The sequence below is a fragment of the Dermacentor andersoni genome, chromosome 4, assembly GCF_023375885.2.
Source record: "Dermacentor andersoni chromosome 4, qqDerAnde1_hic_scaffold, whole genome shotgun sequence".
In the NCBI taxonomy this organism is placed as follows: domain Eukaryota; kingdom Metazoa; phylum Arthropoda; class Arachnida; order Ixodida; family Ixodidae; genus Dermacentor; species Dermacentor andersoni.
In genome coordinates, this window is record NC_092817.1 from 143290052 (window position 1) to 143312053 (window position 22002).

At 46.0% G+C, this 22002-nt stretch overlaps 1 protein-coding gene across 11 annotated transcripts in view; it reads left to right on the forward strand.

Annotated features, from left to right (window-relative positions):
* LOC126537859 (uncharacterized) overlaps positions 1-22002 on the forward strand; it is a 681751-nt gene that overhangs the window by 615538 nt on the left and 44211 nt on the right. For 8 of the 11 annotated variants that reach the window (XM_055074489.2, XM_055074488.2, XM_055074492.2 and 5 more), the window contains 8 exons: positions 4187-4294; positions 8235-8315; positions 13995-14030; positions 16918-17194; positions 18227-18597; positions 19320-19559; positions 20103-20306; positions 20833-21021. In XM_055074489.2, the coding sequence (XP_054930464.1) occupies positions 4187-4294; positions 8235-8315; positions 13995-14030; positions 16918-17194; positions 18227-18597; positions 19320-19559; positions 20103-20306; positions 20833-21021 (1506 nt within the window). The remainder of the gene's footprint in view (positions 1-4186; positions 4295-8234; positions 8316-13994; positions 14031-16917; positions 17195-18226; positions 18598-19319; positions 19560-20102; positions 20307-20832; positions 21022-22002) is intronic. The other 3 variants (XM_055074490.2, XM_055074493.2, XM_055074494.2) reach the window with 3 other exon arrangements.

The following is a 22002-nucleotide window of genomic DNA, read 5'->3' on the forward strand; positions in this document are numbered from 1 at the left end:
TGTTAGTCTTGTGTTTAAGTATTGGAAACTTGAAACCAACAAGGTTTGAAAATTACAGTGCCAATGGGAAGTGTGCCCTCTTTCTTTTTAATTCCTGCTGCTGTTGCTTTAGCTCATGCTGAAGGTGGATGCCCCTTAATATTTGCAGAACAGCATCATCTTTTGCACTGCACAGTAGTTGCCAAGCACAACACTCTGTTTTCTTCATTTTGACATCTCATTTATATAGCACCCCTCCCTCCCCCCCATCAAAAGAGTGTAGAGAAACCAGACATTGCAGCTAGCACTGAGTCAGTCCTGCATGATTAGCTTTCACATTTTAAAGAACCTTTATTTCCATGCCACGAACTGTACACTTAATGCCAGTGCAGCCTGGGCTGCCTGGTAAAGCTGGCAGGGCACTGTCTTGACTACAGGATGCTGCTGTACAGGTGTGATAACAGGACAAGAGCCTATGCCCAGGTCTTTAGGCATAAGATGACCCATACATATTGCTGTAATGCCAGAGTTGTAGATGGGAACAGAAGTTTGAAGTGCCTTGTGACTGTACCTAACTTAATGCTAGCTTCCCATTGGGTGTACCACAAGCAAACCAAACCAGAATGTGTTAAACATTCTTACATTACTGGAATGTTTTTGTGAAAAAAAAAGGGGGGGGGGGGGAAGAGTAGGAGTGATCTTGCAGTTGATATCTTTTTCCAGCACCTAAGTAGGGGGTAGGTCAGCGATTGAAATAAGAGGTCCATGTGTTATGGTGGAATATGATGTCAAGGGATGAAGCCACTACCAGTGCTAGCAGTTTCCATACGTGCCCACTCTTTTATGTCCTAATAGTAATATGTGTGAAGCCAGGCTTTCCATTGCGCATGTGATGCCACTTGTTCTAAAGTTGCATGTTGGGTTTGTTGGTACATCATGATGGAGACAAGAGGTGCAGTGCATCAGAAACAGGTCAAAAGAAGAACACAGACGACACACACGTTTGGCGCTGCATGTGTTTGTGTCATCTGTGTTCTTCTGTTGTCCTGTTTGTTTCTGATGCGCTACGCCTTTTGCCTCTGCCACTTGTTCGTCGTTTTGTTGGGAAGAATGCATAAATCACAAATATAAAATTGTGACTTAATTTCTGTAGCCAGGTGCACCTTTTGTCGTAGTCACCTCTATGTTGCAGACCAACTCATAAGCTGGTCTGCTTTTTGTGTGATGGAAGAGCAGTACCACATTGTGCACGTCTAGATGTCTGGTGTGCAATGACCGTCACTCTGACTAGCGTTGCATCTTTGTGCATGTCGTCTTTTAAGCCAATGGTCATGTTGCTGCCTGCTGCATGTTGTTATTATTATTTTTATTCTTTCTGCCACTGTGGCATGCTTCTCAGTTTTTGGAAATGAACTGGCCATTTGTTAATTCGATTCAAGGTGCTCCCTTTTTTTTTGTTTTGTGTGTTGCATTTGGTGCTGTTGTCTTCATGTTTTTTCATGCGTTCTGAATTGAAACACTCCAGAATGGTGTTTTTTGTGTGCCTTTGTTTTCTTTGGTTTCTGTTTCTGTGTTCTTGCTGTTAACTTCTCGTTTCGGAGGTGGCACGTGGTGTATGTGTGTGTGGGTGCCAATGTGGTTACTTTATGTTCCTGTATGTGCCTGCCAAGTATTTGCTTTTATTTTTCTTGTTTTGGTTTTCATGTTGCACAAATTGGAGCTGTGTGGTGACGTGACCGGTATCTGCATTTCTGATGGTTCCTGCATGTTTTTAGATGTTGTGATGAGTGTGTATGGCACTGTGCATGTAATTGGAATTTTCAATTAGAGCTGTAAACTTGGTTATTTTAAAGCAACACTGACTTGTATCTTTAAATTTGTAGAATCTCAACCACATAATTCTAACATTTACAATATTTTAGTTTGAAACTAAATTTGGCCATGATGAGCTAGTGCCATTGACATCATCATTGTCACGATACGGGGCACACTTTGCGGACGTTTAACAATTAGGCTGAATACAATGACATTGCTCTTAAAGTTATTGAAGTGCCGCACACATTTCTTATGACTGTGCTCGTGTGTAGCAGCCGCAGCAATTGTAGGAAAGGAACAAGCCAATGTGTCGTGACTTAACAATGTGGCCGTTTCCTGGCTAACGAAACTGAAATTGGTTCACTGAAAGCAAGTGTTCTGGAAATGATTAAGTCGTTCTGAAACTTCACAGTATTTTTACCAGGGTTTCGATAAATTTGGGGAAGAAACAATGACAAGTCAAATATGCCGTGCGAGTTGGAAAATGCGTTGGACCTTTCTTGAGAGGCCCTTTCTTTCTATTTTTAATGGGTTTCTTTGGCTTTGTCATGTTTGAGTTGGTCTTAGCATGACTTTCTTTCTGTGACTGTACGCTCTGTATGCTCTACACTTCTGAATGTGAATGTTTCGATGCTAGGTATAGCAAATTGGTGATAACGTGGCACATTTAAAACCTTTTTTTTTTTTCGTTCTTATTGAAACCCTATTGAGCAAATCGCTTGTGCTTGCTAGCTCAGAGGCTTTTTTGTGCACGTGTTTTCATACTTTTGCAGGGCATGCAAATTTTATGTTCGCTTTGTTTTGCTTATGAGAAGGCGTAGGCTTGCTTGTGTCCACTTTGCTGAGTGATAGTAGCACTGTGCAACTTTTTTTTTCTGCTTTTTGTTTTTGGAACTGGGTTAGGTGCTTTTGTAGCTTAGGGGGCAGATATTTGGTGCCCTGCTGTCATAGCATAGTTATGTAAAAATATATGCGGGCTAATTATTTGGTAATAAAATGTTACTGTTAAAACCTCTTCATTTCGTGTGGCCCTCTGCAACGGGGTTCAAAAGTATGCTCTCAAAAAGAGGGATGTATTAACTGCACATACATAGATGTTTTCTCAACAGTACTGTGAAAAAACGATTTCCCGAAAGGGAAGAAAATTGCTTTAAAGGGGCCCTGAACTAATTTTTATCGAAGTTGAGAAAGGCATTTGAAGTGAGAATAGGCTATTCCAGAAATACTTTGCCGCAAAAAGTACTTCAGTTTGTTAGCAGAAGCGGAGTTATTGGCAATCAAACGCGGCCTCCGCTATGCTCCCGTTCCTCCTTCAATGCCTTGCACTGTGAAGTCTACGGCGGAGTGGGGCGTGCCCACAACGCTCCACCTTCTAAGTGTCACCGTGGCACACAATTCAAATTTCATATTTAGTGTTACTGTATACGCCACTACTTCCCGATTTTGGTGCCTATGACGCTCTAAACGTAAGCCAAACGCGGTGGTCCTCAGTGAGCTGCAGTGCGCTTAGCCAGTGGACTCGTGGCAGCACCTCCTGGCAGCTGCTGTATCTACGCTACGTAGCCGACCGCAGCTACCATTAGCAGCTGTGTACGGGAATCCGATTTATTACGAAATAAAGCGCCCAGAAGAGAATGAGGAGCAGGTTTTGTTGAAAAGAATGCATTTGGGAGAAAAGTGACTTTGCACTCCGTTTGCACACTCCACGCACCATGTAAGGTAGCAAAACTTGGCTGAGATGTTCACAGCATCACAGCAGCATATGCTACTTGTGGGCTGTGTTATTTCACCAAGCCCGACGGGTGGTTCAGGACCCCTTTAAGTAAAACACCAGAAGTATTGTGCCCCATTTCTTATTAGTCACGCTTGTGGATATCCAGATAATGCAAAACTGCACCAAAATGTGGCCCTTTTTGATGATTTAACTTGCATGGACCATTCACTTCGACAGTTTTCTTTTTTGTTCAACTTGAAAAGCATTAGAAACATGAATGCTTTGCACCACTGTGAAGTGAATAAAGATGGCGGAGGTTTTGCTGAGGAATGAAAATGCAAGGAAAAGGATGCAGATGACACAATTGTGGCTTGCCCGCGTGTAGTCTATGTCCGTATTATAGATGTGTAGACGACAGGTGCAGTGAGAACAACGATGACGTCAGCGCTTGGCCACAGGTCATCTGCATCCTTGCATTCCTGTTGCTCAGTGCATTCCATTCAACATGTACAACCAAATGAATGAATGAATGAATCAATCAAAAACCAATCAGAAGCTCTAGAGGTAGAGTTCGTTTTTCATAGCAAAGTGAGAGTTCTGCCATGCTCTTGTGAAACTCTCTGCCCCCATCTACATCCCTCTGGCCAAGTAGCATAGAGTCTTTGCGCTATCTTTCAGCCCGAGGGTGCAGAAGAAGGCGGCACCAAGCGCAAGAGCCTCGAGGATGGGCCGGAGGCTGATCAGGCACCCAAGCGCCCCAACATGACAGGCACACGACCGCCGACGGTGAGTCCTGCTAGTTTTTCTCACTTCTCAACTCCCCCCTCTCTCCTCTTATCCATTGCCTTTGCATCAAAAGGGGTATTCAGAGGAGTGGTGTTCCGCCCTAGCAAAGTGCATGCTTCAGAAGGGCCTATTAAAGTTTACCCTTGGCTTCCATTCTTCAGAATGGAAGAAAACGGGTTGGCGTTGGCAGCACCGAGTCCTAGGATGTTTTGCCGCTCACATTTGCTTGTGTTGTTTTGGCATGCTTTCATGTAACATGCATCCCTTCCAGTACTTGCAGCAGGAATGGCACTACTAGTTCTGCACAGCTTTTGTCACATTGTTTGTTTTGGGTTAGAGGCTGCAGTTAGTGAAACTTTTTGTGCATAGCAGAATGCTTGATAAGGGCCGTTTAGACATTCTAAAGGCTGCAAAATAGTGTGTGGAAACATCTGGCACATAAGGGATTTGCAGATCTTAGGATATAGAAAAGTAAGCATCATTCAGAACTAACCCCCATATTCTAGAACGTTCCTCCACTCAACACTCCACCTTGATTCAAGAAAGTAGATGGCAGCGTCAACCCTCAACAGAAGGGATCACTTTGCTTCATGACTGTCCACAACAATTCTTGGGAAGTGTAGTCTTTTCTTCAGTCAAGGGGCGGGCACTGTGCTGAACTCGGCGGAGTGGGAGAAGAGCTTGGAGTGTAGCATTGTTTGTGAATATGGGCGTTAGTGCTTGAGGTGTCTTCTTTCTTCATCCTTGGCGTGCCATGTTACCTTGAATCGGAACTAGACTCTTAAAAACTTGCAGAACAGTTGTATGTCGCTGTGCAATGACTGACTGCATGAGATGTAAAACAATAGGCTTGTGCGTGGTATGTGACCTGTTCAACAGCTGATAACAAGTCCGCTCCATATAGCTTGTAGTTTGTAGTGGACTCCTTTGTTGGTGCCTCTGCATCTCCTGTCATACACGTGGATGTCTTTGTTTGCAAATAAAAGGATCTCTCTTAAGGTAACCGCATCTTGCCGCTGTCATCATATACTGTTTGTGGGCCTTGGGTCATAGCCGCAGCAATTGCTGTGCATGAGGCAGTCCCTTGAGCTGTGACTCTGGCTCTGTGCGGTCACTTTGCCTGCGGCTCTCTCCGTGGCTGTTGTCATTCAAGGGGCTAACCTGTCTGAAAAATATTGTTACCAAGTGGTGCTGAAGGCAAGCTGAAGTTCATCACTGGCTTACGTTAGCTTTGCGATTTCTTCAAAAGGTCATGATCCAGATGACCTCTATAGTGCAACTGCCTCTGCAGGGCTATGTTCAGTGCTCCCACCACCACAATAGCCAGCATTTGCAAGCCATGTTGTTGCTGACAACACTGCCGGTGTTCTTTTCCACTGTCTGCCTAACCCCTGGCTTGCACGATTTTCCTGGTTTTGTCCACTCTCTTGATTGCCTTGACATACACGGCCGACAGGGTCCAGCTTGTACTTTATTTTTTTTTTCCTTTATGAAGAGAGTACACCTGTTGCATGCCGAACACATTAATCTGGCATGCTCAGTCATGCAAGAATATGTGTGCTCAAGCATAAATGCAACCTGTCAAGAATAAATTCAGGTGAGTAGTGATTTAATTGAACACTCCTATTGATGAGGGGCATCTCAACTTGACTTTTGGAAGGCATGAACTGATTTGGGTATCGTGCCATGTTTGATTTAAAAGGAGTCCTTTGGTGTTTCATTTCAGCAGCCCACTTATAACCGACCCATAGCTTGCTAAGGAATACTGGTATTCTGAAGGATAACGTTTATGGGTTTTGCACATGTGCACAAATCATCTTAACTTCAAAGAGCTTGGTGTCGTGTTGTGCTTACAGTTGTCTGTGTTACGCGGCGGCATCACACAACTTAAGACAGACTGTACACAGAGATGAATTAGCGGGTGGCAAGAAAGTTGTCCACCTGACCATACATAGATTGATGTTCAGTCAGCGCCAGTAGTCTCACTGCACACATCTGGATCCGCGTCATTCATAGTGCACCGAGTTCTGTAGCGATTCCTAATCACAATTTGTAATTATATTCCTCAATATGTGGTACTAACAATGCAACCTTCATTAGTAGGGCTGAACAGGATACAGAGGCCCCTTCAATAACTAGCAGTGAAGTTAGGAGAGTGTTGCAATACGTGTCCCGGGGGAAAAGCGGCAGGAGAACGTGGAGTAACAGTAAATATCATCAAATATTGAGGAGATATTTTGCTTGAGAAGCTTGCGGCCCTTTATACACAATGCCTCACGACTTCAAGTATACTAGAGAGCTGGAAAAATGCGAAAATTAGACTACTGTATAAGAAGGGAGGCAAAGAATTGAAGAATTATGGGCCCATTAACTTGCTTTCAGTATTGTACAAAATATTCACCACAATAAATTCCAATAGAATCAGGGCAACATGACTTCAAAAACCAAGAGAACAGACTAGCTTCAGAAAGGGGTGTTCTACAGTGGATCATGTCCATGTCATCAGTCGGGTAATTGAGAAACCTGCCGAATACAGTCAACTTTTCTGTATGGCTTTCATAAATTATGAAAAGGCATTTGATTAAGTAAAAATACTAACAGTCATGGAGGCATTGCGTAATCAAGGAGTACAGGAGGAATACATGGATATCTTTTGAAATATCAGCAAAGGCACCACAACCACCTTAAGTCTCCACAAAAAACTGAAAATATGTCTATCAAGAAAGGGGTTAGACAAGGAAACGCAATCTCTCCAATGCTATTCACTGCATGCTTAGAAGAAGCATTGAAGCTATTACACTGGGACGGCTTACGAGTGAGGATCAGCAGCAAATATCTCGGCAACTTTCGGTTTGCAGATGACATTGTCCTGTTCAGCAACACTGGGGATCAATTTCAGCAAATGATTGAGGACCTTCGCCGAGAAAGTGTAACGGTCGGGTTGAAGATTAAGATGCAGAAGACAATGTTCAACAGCCATGGAAGAGAACAAGAATTCAGGATCGCCAGTCAGCCTGTAGAGTCTGTACAGGAGTACGTTCATCTAGGTCAATTACTTGTAGAGGACCCTGATCATGAGAAGGAAATTTACAAAAGAATAGAGATGGGTTGAAATGCATACGGCAGGCATTACCAAATCCTGACTGGGAGCTTACCACTCTTGTTGAAAAATGTGCAGTCATTGCATTCTACTTGTGCTAGCATATGGGGCTGATACTTAAGAGTTTAACAAAGAAGATCGAGAACAAGTTAATGGCTGCGCAGAGAGCGATGGAACAAAAAATGTTAGGCGTAACGTTAAGAGACTGGAAGGGAGTGATGTGGATCAGAGAGCAAACAGGGATATTTAGTATTCTAGTTGAAATTAAGAGAAAAAAGAAAGGAGCTGGCCAGGCCATGTAATACGTAGGGCGGATAACTGGTGCACCATTAGAGTTACAGAATGGGTGCCAAGGGAAGGGAAGCATAGTAGAGGACGACAAAAAATTAGGTGAGGGGACGAAATTACGAAATTTGCAGGTGCAATTTGGAACTAGCTAGTGCAAGACGGGAGTAATTGGAGACCATTGAGAGAGGCCATCATCCTCCAGTGGACATAATAATAGGCTGCTGCTGGTCATGATGTGGTACCATTGACCTGCGACAAATTGAGCTGCAGCACTCGTCCGAAAATTGATGACGCAAAGCCTATCAAGCAGCTGCTGTGCGTTCTTATAAGTGGGCTGTGTCTCATTGCTTTTACATTTGTCACTACTCCCGCCACCCCCAAGCCCCCCCCTCGATCCCTTGCCATTGCTGATGCATGCTCCCCCATTGGTGGTATGTTGCCCTCTGCTGCTTTCTCCTTGGGCCTTTAGCGGTTTGCTTTTCTGTTGCTCATCCCTTCCCCCCAACCTCCCCACCCCAACCTCCTCTCCCATTTCATTTCTGTTCTCAAAAGATTGCCCGTGTCAGTTTCCCAAAGACCTTTGCCCAAAGCATCCACTTCCAGTACCAGCGATTGCCTTCAGGGATCATGCAGGTGAGGCAGGGACAGCCCGGGTTTCAGAGGTGTGCGAATAATAGCAGCGTAGTGTAAAATAAACCAAACATGAAATGAATAATGATTGCACCAAATCAAATGCAAATCTAATAGTTTCCGAATGCGGTACATTTACACTTGCGGGATTTATGGTTCTGCCCCACCGATCTGATACTTGGGTGTGTGCGGGGGGGGGGAGGGGAGGGGGGGGGGGGCAGCTGCATATTTTAGAGCTGTTTTTCAGAGGTACCCACACAAACACAGTTCGTGTGAAAAACATTTAGGCTGTATTCAAAATGTATTCAAAATCAGAAATGGCAGGTGTTCAATTTGATGACTGAATCAAATGTTGCAATATTTGAGATGCTATATCGAAGCTTTCAAATATTCGCACACCTCCTCCCCCAGGGTGATGTGACAGTTTCATGGTGAGAGAGCAGAACAGCACTGCTAGTCAGTTTACAGCGCGCTGATTCCATGGTAATTGTGCAGCTAATCATGCGCCTTAGATGTGCCTGTTTAAATGCCTGCCTATTGTCACTAATCATCACTATTCTATTCAGTATTAGTTAAGCTCAACTGCCTAATTGCGGCTGCAATAACATGTCAGAAATCTGCTCTCATTGTTTGTACATTGTAAAAACCAGTGCAGTAGTGATAACATGGATGCGACCATCAAGCACGGAGTGCCGAACTTTCACCCAAGGTTTACTCGTCTGATGCACATTCGCATGCAGTTGTCACATTATACTTAGCTTGAGAACGCCTTAACAGCCTTTCTGCTTCTCCTGCAGATTGTGCTGAATAATTCCAGTTGGGATCCCATGAACGTGCTAGCTTAGTGTGTCTTCCTCCCAAATCATTTGACGTGGACTGTTTACAGCTCACATAATTTGCCGAAACTAAGACACTGTAGACTTGTCTTCATTGTTCTGGTTAAGTGTGATGGCAGCTGTACACCAAGGGTGGCCAGGCCTAGAGGTTAGATTTTAAAGACCCACAAGAAGACTTGTTAAACAAGTCTTGTTTGCGAGAATGGTAAATGCATAAGCTTGTGAACTACTGGATCAGAAAAAAAGTTATGTAAGCATTGTACATATTGAGAGGCAGCCTTCTATAAGAGAATCTTCCGGAGGGAGAGAGATAACGTGCCCAGTGGTGATAGGTACAGATGAAGGTGAGGAATGTTTCGGGGAGTGCTCGGAGTATTTATATTGGAACCTACAGTGTGATTGTATTGTTGAACAGCTGGCTGCGAGCCACGAGTAGGCTTGAGAGGAGCCGCATGCAGCTCATGTCCATCCTTGGCAGTTACCAAGAGGTGACTTTGTACTTTCTATACTTTTTTGTCATGCTGGATATAGGCTAACAGTCATGCTTCCACAGTATGCTCTGTTGGTTGAATAAAACTTGGCTGGAAGTTCAGTGCTTTGCCCTTGTGTGTAAGTGTCTATGTGTTCTTGTGCTGTTCTGTTATGATGCATTAAAGGGCCCCTGAAACGGTTCGGACAAATTTTGTAAACGCGTAGGGTACAGCTAAAGTTAATCATTCGCACCACAATTTGTGTGAAACTTCTCGTATTAAGAGAGCTACGGACGATTACAAGTTACCCTCCTCCATAGACATGCATTTTCCCCTCAACTCGTTCGTCGAGTGATTGGGGCTAAGCTTCGCCTTCACTGGCTCTGCGTCATGACGGCACCTCGTGTCGTCGACTTCAGGTTCTCTAGGAGCGAGCGCGCGAAGCCTCTCCAAACTCTCCGCCAGTTGCTTGGCAGTTGACTCCAAGTGAGAGCTATCGAAGCAGCGTGCGTTGCGAGCATTCTGTCGCAGCGCGGAACGTGGCTGCTATTCCGGTAACCACAGGCTAGCCGGCCGTTTATACGGAACGGTAGAGGCATAAACTCAAGCTGATGAAAGAACTTTAGCGTAGATGTACGTGAGCTGCCTGATCGGTCTCCACAGTCCAGCCACCTGTTGGCGCAGAGCTTAACCAGTCAAACAAGGAACTAATATCGCTCTAACCAAGTGTAGAACATTTTAAACATTTACAAAAACGTTTTCACGGTTACACCCCTGCAAAAAATTTACACCAGCAGCAAAGAATACATTTTGTTACTGCTACTGTGTGTGGTTGAGCTCTGTGCCACCAAGTGGCTGCATCGTGCAGGCCATTCACATTTGCACTTCTGCTCATCCTGTGAAAAACACGCAAGGGAACACGTCCAGGCCCTGTCCTTTTGTGCTTGCGTTCATCTTAATACCGGACTCGCGAAATGCTATTGCGTTAGTAATCTTCCGGTGTAAAGTGACGGCCGAAAACGCGCAAATCCTGGCGCCAATCGGATAGCGGCAGTCCGATGCGCTACAGCCAGTCTGCTCGTCTGCTGCCTTGCAGAGGGACACGATGTCGCAGCTTGACATATTGCCAGTCGCTACGTTTGCAGTCCACAACTCAACAAAGTCGAATCATAGTGCACGCGAAAAGAGCGAGACCGACTCTGACCGCGGAGCTCTCGTCAAAATGGAGCATGTTGTAACGCAAGCAGACGACGCTTGCTGTGTGCCGGAAGTGCTTAACTGTAGTGAGAAATTGTTCTTGTGCATTCTCTTTCTGTTGCTTTCTTTTTATAGAAACAAATTAACGAACATTCCAACTATTACGAACACCATTTTTTCACCATAAAGGTGGAAAAATTATTGATGACACGCCCTGGGCAGCCAATCGGATAGCTCGCCCACATGTCGTCATATGGGGGATTTACGTCATATGGGTAGGGGCGGCTGAAAATTCCGCCGAGCGATGTGCTGTAATCGGCAGCGATTTACATTTTTAAAACCTTATAATAAATTACACGCCTTACGCGGAGCACTTCGATGTGTCAATGAAGGGCCTACTCTAACGACCCGGTACGTTTGTAGAAAATCGTCAAAATCGTTTCAGGGTCCCTTTAACCTGTTCTTGAAGGGCTAGTAAACCTGCTCAACTTTCATTAGAATTTTCATGCGTTATTAGTATTAAGATTTCCTCACCTACTCGTGATATTCAGACAGCAAGCAGCAATGGCCAGTAATGCAGCAGAATCTCATTCATACGTTTAGGAAAAAAAGAAAATGCATAATGGCCAAAAAAGCATATGCCCCAAAATCTTTAAAAAAAATTTCGCAGACTCAACTCTAGTTGACATCTATGAAATACAAAGTGTTATACGAATTGTTGCAGCACGAGACTTCGCCACACACTATGCTGGTAGTACCTGCATCGGTCGAGACGCACATTGTTGTTTTTGCAGCTTCAGCAATCTTACAATCGCAATTCTCAAATTTGGCCTGTGTGAGCAGCTTTTTCAGGCAGGACAGTTTGCCAGTAAGTTTTGACATGCCCACTCAGTGAGAATCGTGGCGACGTCAGAACCTACATCTCACGTCTATTGCGCAGTGGCAAAGGGAAACAAAAACCAATGCAAACTGGTGGGCGATGCTGGAATACAATGCCATCAAATTGAAACATGCCGCTTTCTTTATGCTGCTTCCAGCAGGGAACAGCAGCGCGTTTGGGCTTTCGCCTATTAAAAGCGGGCAGTACACTTACAACTGCAGCAAGCAGCATGGGCTCTCAAACAGATAAATGAAAATGCTTATAGCAATAGGGTTGGCTGTGATAGCTTTGAATGTGGCATGCAGTTACCATAAAATGATTTGCTGGTGTGTGCCAGTGCTTTTGCGTGACACAGGCAGGTGAGTACAGCAGGGAAGCTGCTGCGGTGGACGGTTGCTGTACTCAATCGCCTGCGCCTGTCGTCTTTTCTTGTTTACACGGGATCTAATGGCTGGAAAATGTACCGTACGGTTGGAGATTGGCAATATACTTGAACGTTGGTGCCAAAAAATTTTGTTTTCCGGGAACATAACTAACCGTCAGAATAGAGGCGTAACTGTATGGGTAACTTTTTGTGTTCTTGACTGAATGTTAGTGCCGGGAAATCGCACAGAATGGGATCAACAAGGTTCTACTGTAGTTAGTTTTACGAATGTTTCAAATGAACCTTAAAGGGACACTAAAGGTTAATATTAAGTCAACGTGGACTGTTGAAATACCATCCCAAAAACCTCGAAACGCTTGTTTCATGCGAAGAAGAGACTTATTTTAAAAGAAAATGCATTCTGAAGCGTCCGCCTACCTCTAGCGAAGTTCAAATGGCCCGCCCTCTGATCGAGTAGTGGTGACGTTATGGTCTCATAGTGACGTTGCGCCGTCGGTGAGTAAAACGGCGCCTGCAGACGGCGCTACGACTTTTCTGCGCAAAACGCAAACGTGTGGCCAGAAACGGAGCCAATACAGAGCCGACAGCAGCGCGAAAGCGGAACTATAGTGGCTAGTGGAATGGAAAGCGCATGACGATAAGCTGGTTCTTTATTTTATGACGCCAACTTTGACGCTCGTTGCAATGGATGACCCTGACAACGACACATTGGCTCGCGATGCTGCGCTCAAATTCAGCGATTTAAGCACTGATGAACGTGACCTGCTGCTGAGGGCTCGGCTTGCCGGCGTTGTTGCGTGCTACTACGACGGCAACTGTATGTCATGGTTGTACGTATTCGCACATTTGTAGCTTTTCCTTCGTGAAAACGAAATGCCGCACTCACTGCCCTGTCTTCGACCTGCAGTTGTTCTTGCGCTTCGGAGAATGCAGGCAAGACCGACGGAACAGCGCTACGGGAAAGCATTGCTTTGAAAGGCACTCCACACGACTTCAGTAAGTCGGCGTTGAACTCGTAATCCTCTGGACGAAAATGCAGCGAGCACACTACGTGATTTTTCGGCTCTTTGCCAACGAGCTGTGGCAGAGGTACGGCACTTAACCACTTCGAATGGAGAGGATCACTCGTTGCACACAGTGATAAGTAACGTCGGATTCGCCACTGCAACTGCCCTTGGCCAAGTTCCGCGGACCATTCGCGCATCCCACGACATCACATGGACGTGGCATTCTCGCTGCTTGTTCCAAATTCAAGTTTTGTGAGCCAGCAGAACCAGCGCAGCACGACGCGATAACGAAACAACTGAAACTGCAAAGCGCATGCAGCGCAGAGTCGAGAGAAACCAAAATTTTTCGACCACCCATACTACCGAAGGGTAACGTCAAAATGTTATTTTTTCTTAGAATCGAACAGAAGTAGACAAGTACCATTTTTTTCTGTCTTATAACCTAATGAAATGATTATTTATAATACGAGTAATTGAGTACTAGTGACATAAATTATGGTGAGGAGTGCCTTCGTCATCGGGCTAGTACCGGGATGTCGCTGTCAAATGTCATCCAATGATGTCAAATCGTGTCACGCATTTACCTCAATTTCTTAAAGTTCTGTTCACAATTATATTGACGCCTTAGATGTTCTAGAGCATTACTTTATCACTTTAACTTGACTTCATAGTAACCTTTAGTGTCCTTTTAACAGACCTGCGTACCCCCCCTCCCCTACCCTAATTTGGAAAGCATTGGTCAAGTTGTCGGCCATGCTGACGCGAAGTGGTGATTCATGGTGTTGTCCGGTGTGAGTGCCCCCTGTGTGAAGTGTGAGTGTGTGTGGCATTTCTTCCCGTGCACATTTTGTGTTGACTGACTTTTGTGCCCTACCCCTTTTTTTCTCCCCAATTTGTTCCTGATTAGGGAGCAAGCGGCATGTCCCTTAGTCCCGAGATTAAGGTAATTGGGCAGCTGAGGTCCCACAAATTTTGGTGGCCTTTCCCTCCTTGTCCTCTGTGTACCTCTACTCCTAAGTGTGTTCCTCACTTGCTGTCCATACTCCTGTTTTATTTGTTGGTGTCGTGCACTCCTCTATTCTCGGTGTCCCAGTCGGTATCTGCTGTGGCTCCCTACTAAGTCTGTGCCTTTCTGTCTGGTGCTCGTCTGCTTGCTTGGTTTTGGGGCCAGTTGGCAACCTTGGGTGCCGTCGGGCGTACTGTTCTGTCGGGTGTAGTGCCTTCGTACTGTCCTCATGTGAAGAGTGTGTGTACGTGAAACGTGAAGCCATGCCAACCCACAAGCGGTGCTACCTTAAATTAGAACACTTTAGCTTTGCATGATACGTGATGTGTCACTGTGAAGGGAATTGTGTTAGGCCTGTGGTGCCTGTGCCGCCCCTTTGTTTGCGGAACCATGGCAGACATGTCGCGTCATGCATATATTTTTCTTGAGGAACTACTGGAGGGAACTGTGGCGTTGCAATTGTTGTGCAACCATGGGTCTAGGTATCGTTTGGATGATGGGTAGTACATGGATTTGGTCTGATCTTAAAGCTTGTGGATTGAAACATTCTGGCAGCTCTACTTGCTACACCTTATCCGCCTTTGGTCGCCTTAATTTTGAAGCAATGCTATTTTCTTTTTAAATGCAGAAGGCAGTAAGATTCTGCCCGCTGTAAATTGTTGCACTTAAAACACAATGTTGTGTTGAAAATTATTCATTTGCCAAGTCGCAAAGCTCTTTGGATCTAGAAGGACAATGTTTGGGCAAAATAATGTACTAACCATCATTCCTATGCTGTTTGAACCATCATGCTTGTGGCTCCCATACGCATTAGCACCATAGTTCTTTGTAGCATTGTCAGTAGGGAACTCTGTGGTGTGATGGACAGTGTGATCAATTGCATGCAGTCATCGCGTACCAGGCCCGAGAGATAGAGTTAAGGATGTTGTGAAGAACTAGGCTTTTAGAGCATTCCACATCACCAACCATGATCATGACCTACACCAAAGATGTGGTGCCGTCTGATAGGTAGAAACAAAAGGTTTAATGGATGGTGACTTAAGCCGAATAGTGTTGAAACAAAACAACTGATCGGTACAATAATGACAAAACACTGATAATTCTCAATGTGAAATGTGACTAAGCAAAGGGTGGTTTTACCGTTTATTATTATTATTTATTTATTTTATTTATTTTGCTGTTACAATGGAGGACAAGTAGCATGGGTAAATTCATATAGAAGCATGCAGTCTGAGCATCTCCATTTTCGCTTTCCTCTTGCGCTGTGCTGGCACCTGTCAGCACTAATTATTTTTGTAAATTTTGCAAGGTGGTGTATGTTACTGCCCAATTCAAACAAAAACTCACCCTTGTTTGTCTAGCTGTAATGGCCTCTCGCCTTTGCGTTTCCCATCCATCTAGTGCATCTATGCGCCGTGGCTGTCGGGCTAGCTGAGCTGGGAACCCTGTTCATCTATTTCGTCCATACTCCTTTCGACACCAAAGAATCCTGGGTATTGACCAAAATTGACCTGCATGGCAAATAAAATGAGTCATAATAGGCGTGATTGGGCAATGTGCAGATTGCACACTAAACCCAGGGCGTGCTCCACAGCTGTAGAGTCAACTGCCACATAGATTATACTTATTCTGCCTCGTTTAATACTGCATTTTTCATGGGGGAACATTATTTCTTTCTTCAATGCTAGGTAGAGGGAGGAGAGATCCCAGTTTCTTGCACACTTATTAAAAAATGAACAAGAACAATTGATTTCACTCCGTGTTTGTTGTGCAGTGGTGTAAAGTCTTGCATTTCATAATTGTGTCAAACACTGTGATGTCCAAGAGCGATAATGCAACTTTTTTTTTTTTTTTTAATGTACTCTGTGAAGTTAGGCAGGAGCTCTGACGAAGCGTATTGCTTAGCTGCGATTGGTGGTTTAATGTCTAAATCATGCTGATTACGACGCTTGCAAAGAAACATAAGGAAAAGGCCCCACTGTCTTTTGATGTAGTACAGTTGATTGGAATTGCTTTAAAAAAAATTTCACCTCAAAGTAGCAGCCTTCATCTTCAATTGTGACCAGTCCGCTCAAATGAAAACGTAGCTGCGAGCTACGTCCTAGTTTTGGAGGATCACGGCGCACTAACACAATATTGTGAGTGCCCGGGCCATAAATTCAGTCTCTGTATGTTCTCTCATGAGAGACAAAAGTATAGGCAAAAAAAAAAATATGTTTACCTAGAAATAAAAATCCATGTAACATCCAAACTGTGAGCAATTAACTGACGGGCACTCTGGTTGTTTCTCAAACCCCACGCCGTGTACACACTTCTGTCATAAGACTACCGTGCCAGCAGAACAGCAATAAATACCTTTTCTTTTCGCAAGTCGTGGCCTCCTCAGCTGTTAATGCACCATCTGACAAACACTGTGGAGGAGATACGTTTACAGTGGAGTTCAGCTCTCTCGGAAAGGGTTGCCTCTCAGTGGTATCTGCATTGACTCCATTATTTCACATTTCTTGCGTAGAGATACAAATGCACGTGCATGCGGGCATGTAAGCCTGATCGCTCAACGTACGCTCTCTCATCATTGTGCACGGCGTACTCGTGGGGCACTGCGGGATTGCTTGAGAAATGTCCATTTGATGTTTAGGTCTATAGCTTACACTAATTGTCATGTTAAAATAAGGGAACACAGTCGACTTCATATCTGACTCAGTCACGGGGCCAGGCTTTTTTACCTCCCGATTGTTTCTTGCCTTTATGTCGCGTAATAGGTGTCAACTTGTCCCAAACGGCGTCACCATGTCCGATCCCTGGTTGTGTGCTCTCTCGGCAGGCTCACCTCGCTGGCCAGAACCCGATGCTGGCATCAATGCTGGCGCAGACGCCGCGGCCCGTTCCCTCGGTGCCAACATCCATTGCCAACTCGATCGTGTCACAGCTGCCCCAAGAGCGGCTGCCGAAAAACCTCGAGAAGAAGCTCATCCACACGCCGCCGACACCGGGCGGACTGCTGCAGCCGCCGCACCAGCAGCAGCAGCAGCCACAGTCGGTGATGGTCAAGCAGCCGCAGCCCGGCCGTCCCACTTCCCTGCTCGGTCTGGGCCCACAAGGTGCGCCATCGTCATTACCATACCTGCCAACTCTTCTCAATTTATTCGTAAAGTTCACGAATTTGGGCTTGCTCTGATTTTACAAAAGTGTTTTAAAGCGTTTTAAAGACTCTGCCACTGCAACATTGCAAAAGATGCATGTGAAAAAAATTGTGATGGTGTCTGCACGGCCCTTCTGTAGCAGTGTAAGATTCCTAAGCGGGAGCGTACCAATCTTGACGGCTGGAACCACTGGCCATGCCAATGTGCAGGCGCACAGGGACCGAGGAGGGGTGCTTCATGTCGTCTGCTACAGTGCTGAAACGTGCAGCTTTTGCTTTGTTGTGAAGTACACCGCACCAAACGCAGGCTGTGAAGTGTACTTCACTAAACGCACTTCGCTCACTTGAGCCTTTTCCGGCTGGTTTTGTGTGTAGCTTGTGAACAGCCTCCTTAGTCAACATGCTTAAACAGAAACAAGCTTCTCAGCACATAAACGACTTAGCATTTTCATTTGGTGTGTAAGTGATGAGGATAAAAGAGCGAAGTTACTTTTTGCACACTCTGTATTATGTTAGTTCAGTGCATCCGGAGAAACCTATCGGGCACACTTTTCTTGGTTGGGGCCGTGATGTGACGAGCCTAGTGTGCTGCTTCGTGCACCAGTGACGGTCCACTGCCGGCGTGGCCGGTTCGCAGCGCACTCGGCGCTCCTGTTGCACCGAAAACAGAACTGAAATGTTTAAAGAGGGAAAGAACTGCGGCTTCAGACGGGACGTGATGAAAGAGTGGACAGGAACTGAAACGCACGTTTGGGTGGCATGGAGCACACGCGACATGTAGCACTGCGCGGGTCTCTTTACCCAATATATCGAGTAGTATAAGAAAAATTGAATAGCAAATATTCAATTCACAAATTGAATTAGAATGTTCACTATTCGATTTAATCGGGGGATATTTGAGTATTCGCACACCCCTAGTACTTTCCTGTGGTTCAGTGTAGGTGCCCCGTTTGAGTGTGGTGGACTCTTTTGTCTTTTCTGTTTGTCACAGAATCCAGCACAATGACGCTTCAGCAGCAGCGTTCCTTTGGTGGTGGTGGTGGCCTCATCCAGCAGCAGCAACAGCAGCAGGGCTTTCTCAGCAAGATTCTCATGAACAGCCCAGATTCGACCAGGCGCGCTGTGCAGCTGTCGCAGCAGTCATCTCAGGCTTACCTGCCGCACACGACGAGCACGGCAGGGTCCAGCTTTGCCACGGCCGCGAGTGGCCCGGGTGCAGTGCTGTCGGAGCTCCTCAACGATTCGCGCATCCCGGCCAGCATTGTGAATGCAGTCAACTCCTCATCCGCAGCGTCGCTTTCCATGGCTGCTGCGGCGGGGGGCGCGTCAGCGGACCAGCTGCTGTCGCAAGTGCTGGATGATGTGAGTGGCACTTGAATTTGTCTTCTAGGTTGACTTGTTAGTTAGGTTAGTTGACCAGCCCTCGAAGGGGAGGGGGTGGGGGTCATGGCACTGCTGACCTTGATGTTGACTGTGTGAGAAGCAAGAGCTGCTTACCTTTATGTTCAGGACCTTGCATTATCAGTTTTGCAGGTACTGTCGCTTTTTTGATGCCCAGCTCGGCACATTGCTGTAGTGGCTATTGTATGTTAATGCCACCTAAAGCATCATATCTGAAAATTATTGTTCAGGAATATTGCCCCTGCAGTCTTTTTTGCATGAATTGACAAGCTGGCTTTTAAGTCTGCACATCACCATCAACCCATCCTCACTTTTGTGTCACGGCACTGATTGCTTGACCCGTTACATTGGCACACTAGTAGAGCTATGGCATTCTGCTGCTGGGCAGGTTGCAGGTTCAATTCATAGCCATGATGGTGGCACTTTGATGGGAGCACGATGGCAAGACGCTTGTATATTGTGTTAGATTTTGGTGCACATTAAGAAAATTCCTAGTGTTAAAAGAATTGTTTCGGAGCCCCCCACTACGGCCTCTCACATGGGCCCAGTGTTGGTTGGGAAAATACCCCCCCCCCCCCCTGCCCTAAAATCGAACCTTATTACAACGATGGACAACTGTCATGAACAGTTGTCCATCATCAGTGCCCGGTTGTGTGCCTTCAACTCGGTCTGCTTGGTTGCAGGTGTGGAGCCTGCAACAGGAGCTGCAGCCGGGTGTGGAGACGACAACAGCCTCGGAGGAGACGGTGCTACTGCGACTGCTCGAGGAAGTCCTGGACGGTCCGCAGCAGGCGCAGCCCTCGCAGGGACCTCAGGGTGGTCCGCAGGGGCAGCCCGACCTGAGTGAAAAGATGGCCATCAGTGCCATCCAGCAGCAGCTGATGAGCTTCGAGTCGCAGCCCCCGCAGCCACAACAGCAGCAGGTTAGTGGGGTCTCCGCTGGAGTTCACTCTCCCGAACTTTCTGCCACGCATTCCTCTGAAATGTGCAACTCTTTAGCCGGCATTTCCTCGAACGCGTTCCTCCAGCAGTAATCAGCTCTTCAACGAGTGTGCATTATATGTACAGCAGTGCAGATTGGGGTAGATGCCATCGTAGCATTAGCCCCTTCCGTGCATCGCTACAGTGGAACCCCATTGACACATTCCTTGCTGTTGCGTTTTCCTGGCTGCTACGTCGTGCTTTCGTGGTCCCGACCGTGGTTTCAACTGAAATCGAAGCGAATGCCACACTGTTCAATGCAAAGGCTAAGCAGGCTCGTGGTAGTGTTATGCAAAGGGTGCCGCATAGTGGAATGCAGGAAGCACACAGGATATTTCTCAGCTTCGAGAAATTCTGAGAAATGCATGGGGTTGACCACTTGTTGATGGTGGCAGGGCTCTAGCAGTGCCTGCAACTTCGCTTTTTTTTTTCTTGTCTCACCGGAGTATTGAGTGAGTGCAATATCTCTCTCGTGGCGTGTCCAGACCTCTCTCTACGCGGGGCCCGGGTCCTCTGCGTCCTACCAGCCGGCTCCTCCTATGTACAGCACCACAGCTGCTCAGAGGCTGCGGCTAGCCTCCCAACAGCCGCAGCCAGGTCAGCAGCCGCAGCCGCAGCAGCAGCAGCAGCAACAAGGGCTGCGCCAGTATGCTCCCAGTGTGGCCAGCATGGCAGCCGTGTCTCCACAGGTAAGCAGCTCTGCCGGCAGTGTACTGTGATCTGTGCAAGAGCTGCCCTTTCAAACTCTCAGCATCTTGTGCCTTCGCTGAGATCATCTTTACCATCAGTCATTGCATGTCGAGCCCTTCCTTATGGATGTCATTGTTGGGCTACACTTGTAGCTTTGACTGCATAAGTAATGAATAGAGAGTAAGAAAAATGTCTGCTGCACACTACTGTCTAACTTATGCAGTGGAAGTTGCATATCTTTGAATATGACAGCATGATTAATGTTTCAAAATAGACTGCTGAAGTTCTGTTACAACGCTTTGCCATCTTCATTCAAGCAGTATTGAAACGGAAGGGATGGCAAACCTGCGAAATTGGTGAGCAGATGAGTGAACAGACAAGCGCTGCTTGTGAAGGGGACTAATCTACCAGCTTTCTGTCCTACTGCAATTGGTAGCAGCGTTTCGACGTTGGCATCGCTGCTTTTGGCTATAAGAACGGAAAGTGTTGTGGCCTCTACAGAAATGGCGTGCTCTTTGTGTGCAGATGCGGCGCAACCTTCTGGAGCGCCGCCAGAAGATGTTCCTGCAGCAGCAGCAGAAGCGTCTGCTGGCTCAGCAGCAACAGCAGCAGCTTACCATGCAGACGCAGCAGCAGCCTCCTGACACGTTCGGGCCCGAGAGCATCAACGAGCTGCTGAACCACGGCGTGGCGCCACCGAACATTGCCATTCAGGTATTTACTGTAGGGCGCTCTGCACAGGTGTGTGTGCGTGTGCGTGCGTGTGCGTGCGTGTGCGTGCGTGCGTGCGTGTGTGTGTGTGTGTGTGTGTGTGTGTGTGTGTGTGTGTGTGTGTGTGTGTGTGTGTGTGTGTGTGTGTGTGTGTGTGTGTGTTTGTCACGCTCCCGGGTGGAGAGGCCTCAATCACTTCCATTGTGCACCATTTTTATAAACTGATCAATGTGGAAGGTTGAGGACTGTAATGCTGTGAAAATATGCTTCCTGCCCAAAATTGGTGTGAAAGCAATTTTCCTTAGCTCGTTACAATTATCCAAGCACTGTGATGGTATTGATAATGGTGATCATTGTCATTGCTTATTGGCATGAATGTTATGGCAGCAGTTCTGTGATCAGCACTGGGTGGTCCAACCGCTAACAAGAGCTAAAGAACACAATGCTGGTGTGGAGTGCTGTACTAAAATTTCTTTAGTGAGGAATGTCCTAATGTGCACTATATATATATATATATATATATATGTATATATATATATATATATATATATTAATTTCATCGCAAGCAGCAAAATGTGAGTTAACAAGGCTGCCACACAACCGTGATTTTATTCCATTTGGTGCTTGTACAAAGAATCTACTTGGGAAATTTAGCACTGGTGGGCAGGATGCACTAAAACTTTTCTTAGAGTAATTGTTATTTTATGCACTAGCTGTCGCATTGCAGGCGACATGAAAAGAGAAACTAGCGGATCTGATGAAAGTACCAGTCCAAAAAAAAAGGGGGAGGGGGTCATAATAAAAAAAGCACTCATCATTCCTGTTGCTTTCTAAAGTGACGATCACAGTAAACATTGTGCTCATTAGTTTAGATGCCTGTGATAGTTTGTGCGTTAATGTTTTTCACTAATCACTGCCGTTATCACATTTGCAGTGTCGGTGCTGTGCTTGTTCAAATTCTTTCATGCGACCAAGTGCCTGTTA